Source organism: Ciconia boyciana, chromosome 4, assembly GCF_034638445.1.
Source record: "Ciconia boyciana chromosome 4, ASM3463844v1, whole genome shotgun sequence".
Classification (NCBI taxonomy): Eukaryota; Metazoa; Chordata; class Aves; order Ciconiiformes; family Ciconiidae; genus Ciconia; species Ciconia boyciana.
Window position 1 is genome coordinate 12,034,738 of NC_132937.1, and position 12,905 is coordinate 12,047,642.

The 12,905-nt window shown below is 37.0% G+C and overlaps 1 protein-coding gene across 3 annotated transcripts in view; it reads right to left on the reverse strand.

Annotated features, from left to right (window-relative positions):
* ZFR (zinc finger RNA binding protein) overlaps positions 1-12,905 on the reverse strand; it is a 49,779-nt gene that overhangs the window by 8,841 nt on the left and 28,033 nt on the right. For all 3 annotated transcript variants that reach the window (XR_012042003.1, XM_072858744.1, XM_072858745.1), the window contains exons 9-15: positions 12,446-12,639; positions 10,492-10,611; positions 9,378-9,523; positions 8,823-8,985; positions 6,959-7,164; positions 6,567-6,717; positions 4,911-5,052 (exon numbers count right to left, since the gene is read on the reverse strand). Coding sequence is in view for 2 of the 3 variants with exons in the window: in XM_072858744.1 (XP_072714845.1) it covers positions 4,911-5,052; positions 6,567-6,717; positions 6,959-7,164; positions 8,823-8,985; positions 9,378-9,523; positions 10,492-10,611; positions 12,446-12,639 (1,122 nt within the window). In the remaining variant the exon portion in view is untranslated. The remainder of the gene's footprint in view (positions 1-4,910; positions 5,053-6,566; positions 6,718-6,958; positions 7,165-8,822; positions 8,986-9,377; positions 9,524-10,491; positions 10,612-12,445; positions 12,640-12,905) is intronic.

Genomic DNA, 12,905 nt, shown 5'->3' on the forward strand with positions numbered 1-12,905 from the left:
TGAAGATCAAGAGCATATTATATTTTAGCTCTCAGGTTATTTTCAAGTGCATTGCAGATTATGCAACACATAGTACTTCTTTATTTAAGCTAACACTGGAAAAAACACATATCCCATAAAATTAAATACTGAACGAAGGATGGTTGGACACAGAGCACCAGCACAGAGAACACAAGACAGAAGGAACACAAAAATCCACTTTAACCAAGTAGAAACATTTAAACTTAGTTTTTTGTAACTGTAGTATTATTTGGGACCTACTCTTTAAAAGAAAAACTAAGTATTAAAAAAAAAAAAAATCTTAAAAGCACTAGATGTTTAATAATGATGTTATTTTTATCATACCTTACACTTAAAATGGAAATTATTTTGCTTTAAAGAAACTGACTAAAGGAATGTGAAATGCTCTTCAGAATTACAGAGTTCCATTAGCTTCTAGTACCCTCTCTCTTACTCATATAAATAAATTCCTCAGCCCATGATATACGTGCTCCAATATCATTTAGGATGCAAGGAAGGATCTGAAAAGGGACTGCTTAAGATTCAGCAGGAAAAAGAAAAGCAAGGAATAGTTTAAAAAAAAAGCAGAATGTCTGAAAGATAAATAAAATATAGTAGATCTCGTATATTTAAATGTTCAGAAAAGGATTAATTAAATTACCAAGCTGATTGCTTTGTTACCAAAAAGGAAAAGACCACAAGGCCCTTTTGTAAGTGGTTTAATCAATGAAACTGGAACCGCTGAACAATATGAAATGGTATCTTCTGGTTACTTAAAAACTGTAGGAATATAATGCAATGATCAGCTTTAAAAGTTCTTTGTTTTACTAATTATGAAAATGATTATTGTGACTAGTGACAAAGTATATTGGTAGCATAACTGGTGATACACCAGATAAGACGAAAGAAAAAGCCCTCACTCAATGGCACTCATTTCACAGGAGCTGGCTGTATGGAACAATATAGTTTACTCCAGCAACATATAAATTTAGGTAAGTCTGAGAATAAATTTATTTATTTGTTTATTTTGGAGTCTCATGAAACATGCCAGCAAGGAGAAGCTTCTAGGGATGCTGCAGAGAGACAGCTTTGAAACCACCTATTTATACACAAATGTAAAATAAATAGTAGGAATACTTTACTATACAGAGAACTAAAAAGCCATGAATGAACATGGTGCTACAACTTTGCAAAGATTTAAATCATTAAATTTAATCTGAAGTACTACATTCAGATTTGGGTTTGTTTTTTTTTTTATAGGATAGTCCCATTGCTCTGCACAGGGCTAAAAGGGGGAGGATTTCAAAATAAGAACAAAACTGAGAAGAACATAGGTATCTTCTCACACAGATATTCAAACTTATAGACTATATGTTAAAGTGGAAAGAAGAAAAACTGCACTAACAAGGCATTTACAGAGCAAATGAAGACATTTAAAGAGGTATTTCATTTAAAACAAAACAAAAAACCCAAAAAACCTCCAAACCTATACAAGAGAGGTGCCAGGTAAGATAACTGATGAAACAAGTACAACTTGGATATAAAAGAGGAGGAGTACATTTAGAGAAAACCCGCAGCAGGAAAAAAGAGGCAAAGTAAGATTGAGAAATTAAAAATAAAAATATGGGTCTGTTGGGTCTAGTAGCCTAATCAGTCAATTATTTACATTCTTCTAAAACTAATATGCAAATAGGTGACACTGTGCAAACTTTTATCACAATAATTCACTACGTAATTTGAAACTCCAATTACTTCTAGCTCTGAAAAACTTCAATTTGGAAAATAATTTTACTAAAAAGAATTACAGTTTAAGTGCACGGAAGAGAATCTTACTCAGTGCTGGAAACGTCAATCTAAAATGTGCTACTAATAGATATCATATGAATACCCTTGAAACTTAAAAAGACTAAGTCAGAAGTTGCAAGGCACCTATTGCACTGAGAATACATTGACTGAAAACATGTATCAAGGAAACTCTTGTAATACTTAATCTGTGGATTTTTGCATCTGTTTCACATTTCAGGATTAACCCCTTAAAGACTATTTAACTAAATTCAGATACCTAATCTACCACCCTGTTAAGCGAAGACAAAAAACTGAATTAATTTATAAAAAACAAGCATTAATCCTTACCCTTTATATCTTAATTTATTACTAACCTAAATATAAGGGGTTAATCTTCAGTTAGACGTGCTGTGTCCACACTACCTCTTCATTAAAAGTTAACAGGTATATCAATTTTGGTAAGTTTTATTATGTGAAATACGTTTTACCCAGTCAACTATTTCAAGACTAGTGTGAACACTGCTTAATGCTAGGAGAGAGACAAAGACAAAAAGAAAAAAAAAAAAAAAACAACCCACACAAAGTAACAGTAGATGCTAGGACTATGCATCCAAACCCTCTCCTTTGTAAAGCATGGCAGGTGTGACACTGAGCTTTAGAAAACCTTGGTCAAAAATCCTTCCGATGTCTTTGGCAGCAACCCCTGACAGGAATCAAGTCCCTCTGCTAGAAGGCTTTGGACCGGGGCTGTTAGCTAAGGATAAAAAAAAAAAACAAAAAACACACCAACCCACACGCGCACACACATATGTGTTTATAAGTATGTACACTTTGTTTGCTGAAGGAAAGATTCCACAGCAGGGGTTAGAGGAATTTGAATATATCAGATTCAGTAAACTGTCAAACGCACAATACTGTAAGGAACAGTAGCTATGCGGTTAACAATTTTACTTCTGGTAAAATTTACTGAGGTTTTTTTTGTTTGTTTGGGGTTTTGTTTGTTTGTTTGTTTTTTAAGCCTTTTATCATGTAATGGGATTATTACACATCAAACATGATTCTGCTCCACATGCAAGTCTCAGTCTCATCTTTATTCAAACTGGTTCTTCCGGTAAAGCCTTCCTTATCACCTGAACTAGCTCCCCAAGCAGGCTAAAACAAACAAAAAAATTAATGAAAACTTTAAACCATTGTAAGACACAGAGCATGAGAAGCTGCAGTAAGAAAAAAACACAAACACATACTATTACTCTGCAGCAAATAAGCAGCAGTCTTCATAAGCCCTTCTTTGCTGCAATAATTTGCAATTCAGTCTTCTATTTGCTCTAGTTTCAAAAGTGCACTTTTCTGCATAGCCATTTCATACTGCTCAGTGTCTTGAAGAGAAATCTAACTTGATTTTGCTTGCCTAGAGGCAGTACTGCATTCAGCAGTGAATAAACTCACAATGATCATTTTAACTCAAGTGTGGGTCAGACAAAAATACAGATTTGTTTCCTTTAGGTGACATAAATTAAGGGATTGATCATAGTAATTTGAAATTTATTTTCTTTTTAGTCTACATCATAGAATTTTAGGCCAGAAAATTGAAATTTAATATTGTGGCAGGAATCAATATTGCACTTTTGCACAGTACATTAAGAAATAAACATGGTGTTTAAGGTTAACTTCATTTAATGGTTAACGTAATTTAATAATCAAATCTTTTAAGTATTCTTTATGAACTTAAATAATATGTGAAGTCTGATTCAGCACAGACAAACCAAGAGTCATGTTACACTTAGATTGTCAAAAAACAAGTAGAATTGTTTGGGTGTGACAGTACACGTACAAAGCCTTTATAGCTAGGAATAATATGCACAGCTTAAAAATCATGTACAAAGCACTCTTAAAGACTCTTCAGAAGTCATCCAAACTAGAGAATGTATCTTGAAATTTTTCTTTCTGATTATGTAGGATGACTTTGTTAACACAGCTTGCTTACAATGCACTAGTCATAGCTACAGAACATTCACTAATGCAATATAAAAACCTCAAGTATTTTAGAGGACATGTAATGATGAGATTAAATAAAAAAGCCTCTGTGGCTTATATAAATACATATATACACAAGCACATGTATAAATACACACATACAATTTTTTCAACCTGCATATGAGAAGTGTTAAGATAGCCTGAGATTTCCTATCTGTAGGTTCACTGTCAAACACCAGAACCCTGTTTGCCATGATCTCTTTCAACTACAAAAATACAGAATTAAAAGGAAACAAAAGTTAATTTTATCTGACCCGTAAACAAAAAGAACAATATACTGCAGATGTTAATCATGCTTGTTGGCTTAAAAGCTTTTGGAGCTTTGAAAGTGTTACAGAATAGACCCTAAAGCAACACTGCTGGCACCAGAGAAACTGTGAACTTCATAAACATAATTTGATTTACAAGCTCCACCTTCTGCTTCAACTCAACAACAAAGCCATTTCTTATTGTACTAGTCTGGGTTTGCCAGTTGGATAGAAGACTGATTGTAATACCAGGAGCCTAAATATACTCAAAAAGCACTCCAGACCAAAAAGCAACCTCAGAGAGCTGGAAAAAAAAAAAAAATTGCATCGTCTTTTACAGTTAGAAGCACTGTTACCATCAAAAGTATTATAAAAGTGCATCTTAAGTGGCACTGCTATTTGGAATGTGTAAGTGATGGTAATACTGATCTAGTTTAAACCCCCAAACCTGTGATTTTTCTAAAACCATACAATCTTTCTCTTGGGGCAAGACTGCTCTAGAAAGCCAGTTTATAGCCACTTGCTATAAAATACTTAGTTTTCCACATAACTTTATGAGGAGAAGAAGAAGAAAGAAAAAAAAAAGTCAAGTTTGTACCTTTTCCAGAAAGCTGAGGTTGGACAAAGTTAGAAATTTAAAAAATTAAATAAACACATCATATAAGCATTTATTTTAACCAACTGTTCTCTACCGAGATTGGTTGTTGAAAAACAAGGTTTCAATCAAATACATTAGTTGTGCCAGCATGTTGCCTTCTAGGACCTTAATGCCATCTTAAGCAGAATAAACAAAACATATAACAACAGGTGAGAAAGAAGTAACATCTTTAACAACTTCCCAACCTCCATCCCTCATGTTCTCCTCCCGAATGACTGGAGATGTCAGTGTGATAGTAACTTGCATTTTGGGTTCCACACATGAATTTAAAATTATTGCTGCTTCTGGGACTGCACACTTGATATCATATTTCTCAGGACTTATTACCTAAATATCAAGAAACAGAAATTTCTATTAGCACGTGCCCAAGAAAAGTATGGGAAAGAAAACGGATTTCAACATAATCTTTTTAATAGAAAGACAGAAACACAATATAATTATATGAAGCAGAGACCTCTGTATTCGAAGAAAAAACAGTATACACAATTAAGATATATATATATATATATATATATATGGACTTGCATACTGTTTCCAAATCATTAATGAAAACATACAGCAGTCACCAAGCATGCAAAAGAAAAAAACTACCCATAAAGGAAATTCATATACTAAGTAAATTACATAACAAGAAACTTAACAGTGTTTGAGATAAAGAAAAGCCTCGGTGCCACTTAAAATGCCAGTTGGATATGTTTCTCATTGGAACATAGGAGCCTTTAAAAAGCACAAAGATGCAGTGGTGGTTCTTCGAGCTCGCAGTTACAGGATGGGTACTGCTAGGCGCATTCTATACTTGGCTGTCACAACATCCTCTGATGAGAGCAAAGGGCAAGATAAACACCAGGGGAAAAAAAAAAATGTAAGAGTAACAAGGTGGTTATTCAGAATTGCTTCTTGCAACTAGATTTAATAATTCTAAATACCCCCAAAAGGAAGCTGTAGGCCCCTCTATCACCTTCTTCCACAAACTAGAGGGACAAGTGACTTCTCCACAAAGCCAGATCAAGATGTGCAGTTTTAAAATTTTCTTCTGTTCTGTTATTTCAAACAGTAGCAAACCCAAGATTATTTTCTAATTAATCTGATCCTGCTAATGCTTCTACCATGCCACTGATTCTGCCAAGCATTTTACCAGACTGCATTGAAATACTAATGCTGTGACAAGCATTCTATAATGATGGTGGACAGGCTTTGTTCAGTAGATAGCACTGGAGCTAAAGACTTTATTCTGTACCTTAATTTCTTGTAGAAATACAGCAAATGGTTTATATGAATTCTGCTGAATGGTCTAAGACTGCATGTACTTTTGGGGTGGTGGGTTTTTTTAAGTGCCAAATTAAAAAAACCAACCAAACAAACAAAACAACCACAAAACACAAGACTAACTTAGTTAACTAATTGTGGGACTACAAAGCACTGACACATACAAATTGGAAACAAGACATAAGTACAAACAGACTAGCATTAATGGGGAACTTTGACCTTCAGGCAGCACAAGCTTCCTGTAACACTGCACAAATTACCTCTATTGCTGCTGGTAACTGGATAATAGTCTTTCTCCTGCTCATTTCTATTTCCCAGTTAAATGAAATCTATTAAATTATGATTGATACTACACTGCTAGCATAAACACCTAGACACTTGTATGGACACAATATACAGAAAGCAAAACATGCAGCATAGTCCCTGAATTCAGACAGAAACACTCAGAAAATGAAAAGAAACTGAACCTGAGCTATGAAATGCAGCACAGTCAGCCCCGCAGACATCTGACTTGAAGACAGATTTTTACAGTATCTTTACAAAAATGCAAATCCAAAAATCTAAATTCTACTTACTGCAAGTTGTTTGGGAAGACTTTCAGCAATACGACTGAGTAACATCTTTGAAGGCTTCTCAGCACATAACAAAACAAGATTGACATTTCGGTCTCCACGGAGCAGCAAACCTTTAGCCAAAACGCCTACCCGTAAAACTCCTTTCAAAGCTCTGTGAATTATAGTTAAAAGTTGCATTTAAAATAATATAAAACCCATAAAACTAATCCTGAAGATAGAAAAGTGAAATAAAATAGTAGTATTCCATATACTCTTGAGGCCATAGTGACATATGCTGTATCAAAACCCAAAGAGAACAGAATCCCTGGAAGCACTGATAACAGTGCAAGGAAAAACATAAAATTACTTCAGAAACAAGTGATGAAATTCTTAAAAACCAATAAAAATAATACCTGTCCTTACAGCCATCTTTTTTGTCATCGCCCTCTTTGCTCTTGCTTTTTTCATGGTCAGTCATATTGTCAGAAACAAGTTTCAAAGCACGCTCAGTAATAGAAACAATTTTTTGGACTGCTTGAAGTTCCTCCTCTGTTGGATATATAGCTGCATGTTTGGTCATCACATAGCGGTCATCAGAGGAGTCAGGACGGCGTAGAGGCTAAACAGATGAAAAAACACATTTCTGAAATTTGCGTACACTTCCAAGTTCACAGACGATACGTGACCAAAAACCAAACACGTGGCTAAACAGAATATTCAAACCTCAAATAACTGAAATGTTAGAAAACATGAACTGAAGTGTCCTTAACAACTTACACTGGTCACAATCAATCATGTCTGAAAAAACATGAAATGTATCAAAAATAAACAAATTATGAAATCCCAGGATCAAAAGTACCTCCCCAACATAAATATCTATTGTCTTTCTGTTAACTGGGAAATACTTGCATACTGCTGCAAAATAAAGCATCAATGATTGCTTCATAGAATCACAGAATAATTCAAATAGAAAGGGACCTCAGGAGGTCCTCTAGTCCAACTGTGCAAACCATGGTCAGCTATAAGACCATATCATGTTGTTCAGGGCTTTATCCAGACAGTTCTTGAAAACCGCCAAAGATGGAAGCTGCACAACATCTGTGTGGAAAAAAAAAAAAATTTCCTGTATTCAGTCTGAACCTCTTTTGTCTCAGCTTAAGCTGATTGTATCTCACCCCCTCACAACTGTAAAGAGCCTGGCCCCATTGTCTTTATAACACACAGGTATTAGAAGGCTATTACATCCCACTGAAGCTCTCTTCTCCAGGCTGAACAAGTCCAGATCCCTCAAGTCTCTCCTCATAGGGCATGCACTTCAGACCCCCAACCATCCTGGTAGCCCCACACTGAACCTGCTATGGTTTATCAGTATCTTTCTTGTACTGGAAAGCCCAAAACTGAATGCAGTATTGCAGTTTGGGTCTAATGAAAGCTGATCGCTTCCCTTTATCTACTGATTATGCTCCTGTTAATATCACCCAGGATGCTGTTGGCCTTCCTTGCTGCCAGGGCACACAATTGGCTCATGTTCAGCTTGCTATCTGCCAAGAACCCCAGGTCCTTTTTCAGCAGGGCTGCTACCCAGCCTGTCACTCCCCAGCCCCTCAGTGCAAGGGGTTATACCTTCCCAAGTGCAGCATTAGACATTTGTCCTTGCAGAATTCCATAAAGTTCCTGTTGGTCCATACCTCCAGTCTGCCTAGGTCCCTCTGGATGGCAGCCCTGCCCTCAAAGGTATCAACTGTTCTCCCCACCCTGAACCAATTCAGTTTTGTGTCAGCTGCAAACCTGATGAGCATGCACTTACTCCATCACCTTTCAGATCATTGATAAGGTGCTAATGAGACAAATTCCAGGATAAACCCATGTGGTACTGCACTTGTTACCGACCTCCAGGTAGAGTATGACCCACCACTAACCATTATCCTCTGGGACTGATGATCCAACCACTTTTTATCCATACATTTGTCCACAATTAGATAAATAAAGTATAATGCAATTAAATAAAATAGAAAGTAGTACACAAATCCAGAGTGACTTGTATTTCAGAAGAAACAATATTTGTCTTAAAGCATCCTTTCTTCATATAAGTGGACTTATTTTGGAAGACAGGTCCATCTACACAGTTTCATTAGTACATAATTTTTTCTTCACTTTTCCAAATCCTTTATTACGAAACACTGGAGACAACTGAAATAGCATGGAATAATTTATAGTTCTTAACTGTGCCTCCTGGTAAGTATGATTTCTTCCCCCCCCTCAAGTTAAGAAACTCACAGCTGGTCCTTGGGGCTGAGGAGGCATTCCTGGTCTAACTCCCAGCAGGCCTAGAGGTCCCGGAGGACCATGAGGATATCCTCCATCTGCTATTCTGCGACGATCATCCCAGTGATGCTGCTCTTCCTCCATTCTCCTCCAATACATGTCCTCTTCATATCGCCTGAAGTGTATCAATCAGTGTTCTCTTTATATAGCAGTTAATACTTCCAACTATTCTAAATAAATTCTTGGATGTCCTTGCTAACTCATTTCTAGTAATCATGAACAAATACCAGTGAATTCCAGAGGGTAACTAAAATGAATGATTATTTTGAAAGTGGGCCTGAATTTATAGCAAATAATTCTAGTAAGACTACATTCTTCAGAGGAACAGAATACTAACAAACAAAAACAAATAAAAAACCCAGAGGAATAATGACAACTTAATTTAAAACAAGACAGTACAAAGTTCCCAAAGCAAGTATTCAAAATAAGTAACTACAGAAGCAGAATTAGTTTTAGATAATCTGACTGCAGCTTTGTCTCATTCATTGATAAAACAGAATGCATTACCTCATTTCCATCCTCCAGCGTTCTTCCTCTTCTCGCCTTCTCCAGTATTCTTCTTTCTGCATCTGTTTCCTCATCTTTTCTTCTTGAATTTTTCTTGCTCGAATACTGGGCTTTACTTCTACTTGTAAGTCTGGGTTTACTTTTTTCTAGTTCAGAAAAAAAATGAATGAAATGTTGGTTTGCCTCTTGTCATCTCAAGGTTACAGAGCTGTTCTGACATGTTTAACACACTACTGGTCTATGATAAAATCAAAGGGAGTAAAATGCAGTTTTAGAACTGCACTGAATGAATAGCTGAAGAAGAAAAATCTGTGTCCAGTATTTAAAAGGAACGAAATAGCAACATATTACAAATAGCATTAATTCCCTCTTCAACTACATGAGAGCAAAGCAATTTAAGATTAAAATGTTACATGAAATATTAAGTAATTTGCTGCTCATTCTGTAGCAGGATGACTACTCTATAGTCTGAAAAAACATTTCATCTTAATTAGCGTGCTTCCTGATGCCCTGTTCCTGAAGGGTCCCTCATACAGGGGCATAATCATGAATACATTTTTCTGGCAATTTTTTCTCTTCTTTCATCCCTTTTATGATTATGCAGGCCCACTGTATCTCCTGTGACCACAGCAGATTCTTCCTATATAATCTTATAATAATCAAAACGCACATCATACATCAGTATAGGAGTGTCTCCATTCATGACTAAAAGTCTGCAACATTTGTTTCTCAAATGTCTCCACAAAGGGTTTATGTGGTTTATCCTGCCAAAAACACTGAGCACTATTTTACACTATTTGAAATTCATGGTAAATGACATAAAGCACCAACTGTTACTTGCATATGTTGTATAATATTTTAATGTTGCAAAGGTTGCCTGAAAGCAATGTTCAAAATGTTTTAAAAAAAAAAAAAAAACCCAAACCAAAATGCAGTTTCACAGTCTGCATTATTACTTTAAAGACTATACTCCCTAAAAAATATATTTCTCTAGCTTTTTTATATGCTGTTTACTCAGAATACCTACTTTTGACTAGTCTTTAAACGTAAGAACGTGTAATCAGTCAGCTGACATCCGGTGGATTTTCAGATTAGTATTAGCATTTCTACTAACCTTATACTGAAGTCTGTGCCGCCTCCCTTTTAAGTGCATCTCCTTGGCATTAGGATCATTAAAGCTGCATTCACAAAGTTTACAGTGAAAGCGGATCACCTTTCCTTCATCATTTCTTACCTGGAGAATAAAGTTATAACACATTTGGCTTTTTTTTTAAAAAAAAAAAAAAACAAACCAAAGCTGATGTAAAAATTAATCTAATTCGGTGACACTGGATAATGTCTACCCATCTCAAAACATGCTAAAAAGTTCACGCAGTAACTGAAAAAAGGCAAAACAGAACTTTCAATTCTGACAGACATGCCATTGCATTTAGTAACGAACAAAGTTATTCCATTCCAAAGAGTACACAGTTTTAAACTCCAGCCTGAACATATTGAGTTAAACATACAAACCTGCAAATGATGAAAAATTTACATCAGACTTTATCCACATATCTCATGCCACCCACATGAAGAATGCCCCACTGAGCATAAAAGAAACATCCACAATACAAAAATGTAAACATATGCACAAGCCTTTGCAGGTTCAATGCCTTGTCACTCTTATCTTCAAGAAGGACCCAGGGAATTACAGGCCAGTCAGCCTCCCCTTGAACACTAGAAAAGTGATGGAGCAGCTAATCCTGGAAACCATTTCCAGACACATTAAGGACAAGAAAATAATCATCAGTAGTCAGCATAGCTTCACCAAGGGGAAGTCATGCTTGATCAACTTGATAAACTTCTGCGATGAAATAACCAGCCTGGTAGATGAGGGGAGAGCAGTTGATATTGCCTACCTGGACTTCAGTAAGGCCTTTAACACAGTCTCACATATCCTCATAGACAAGCTTGGGTTTGGGCTGGATGTTGATGTTTGGGCTGGATAAACAGATGGTGAGGTGGACTGAAAGCTGGCTGAACGGCAAGGCCCAGAGGGTGGTGATCAGTAGAACAAAACCTAGTTGGAGGCTACTAACTAGCAGTGTACCCCAGGGGTCAATACTAGGACCAGTCCTGTTCAACATCTTCATTAATGATCTGGATGATGGGTCAGAGTGTACCCTCATCAAGTTTGCTGATGACACACAACTGGGAACAGTGGCTGATGTGCCAGAGGGTTGCGCTGCCATCCAGAGAGAGAGATCTCAGTGGGCTGGAGAAATAGGCTGACAGGAACCTCGGGAAGTTCAACAGGGGGAAGTGCAAAGTCCAGCACCTGGGGAGGAACAACCCCATGCACCAATATATGCTGGGGGCCACCCAGCTGGAAAGCAGCTTGGCAGAAAAGGACCTGGGGGGTCCTGGTGAACACCAAGTTGAACTTGAGCCAACAATGTGCCCTTGCAGCAAAGGTGGCAAATGGCATCCTGGGCTGCATTAGACCAAGTATTGCCAGCAGGTTGAGGGAGCTGATCCTTCCTCTCTAACTCAGCACTGGTGAGGCCACACCTGGAGCCCTGTGTCCAGTTCTGGGATCCCCGTGTCCAGTTCTGGGATCCCCAGTGCTCTTGCACTAGGACATACTGGAGACTGGGACTGTTTAGCCTAGAGATGAGAAGGCTCAGGAGGGATCTTATCGATATATATAAATACCTGAAGGAAGGATGCAAAGAGAACAGAGCCAGGCTCTTTTCAGTGGTGCCCAGTGACAGGACCAGAGGCAATGGGCACAAACTGAAACACAGGAGGTTCCCTCTGAACATCAGGAAACTTTTTTTTTTTTTTTACTGTGAGGGTGACTGAGCACTGGCACAGGACGCCCAGGGAACTTGTGGAGTCTCCCTCCTTGGAGATATTCAAAAGTTATCTGGGCAACTGGCTCTAGGTGGCCCTGCTTGAGCAGGCGGGTTGGACCCCCAGATGACCACCAGAGGTCCCGTCCAACCTCAACCATTCTGTGACTGTTTCATGTTGAATAAATTTTCACTAAAATAGTTTAAAAATAATCCACATTTTCATATCAATACCTCCTCCACATAGTCATGGCCCACTGGCTGGACATCACTTTGCAAGGCAGCAAGAGTCGTAGGAGTCACTGGTTCAGCTGCTGTGTCGGGTTTTACTTCCTGTGTTTGTACTGTAGCAGCAGTTGTTGTTTTAACACTTTCAGCTGATTTCATTTCTTCCAGTTTACTTCCTGTTGTCTGAAGCTTATTACCACCTACAAATCAAAAAAAGTTAAATCGTTAACTTTCATAAAATGAGAATATGATTACATATGATGTGCAAACTGAAGACTTCATTGGTAAGTATCAATGTTCTAGCCAAAGCATTATCAGTCTTTTAAAATTAGTTAAGACTTAAACATATTTTAAATACAATTAAAGGTTTTTTAGAAAAAGTTCAACAACAAGTTATTGAAACTTATTTTTTTATTTCAGCAAGAAAAACTTTTGCTTTATATAGTTGCAATTTTCATCATTCATC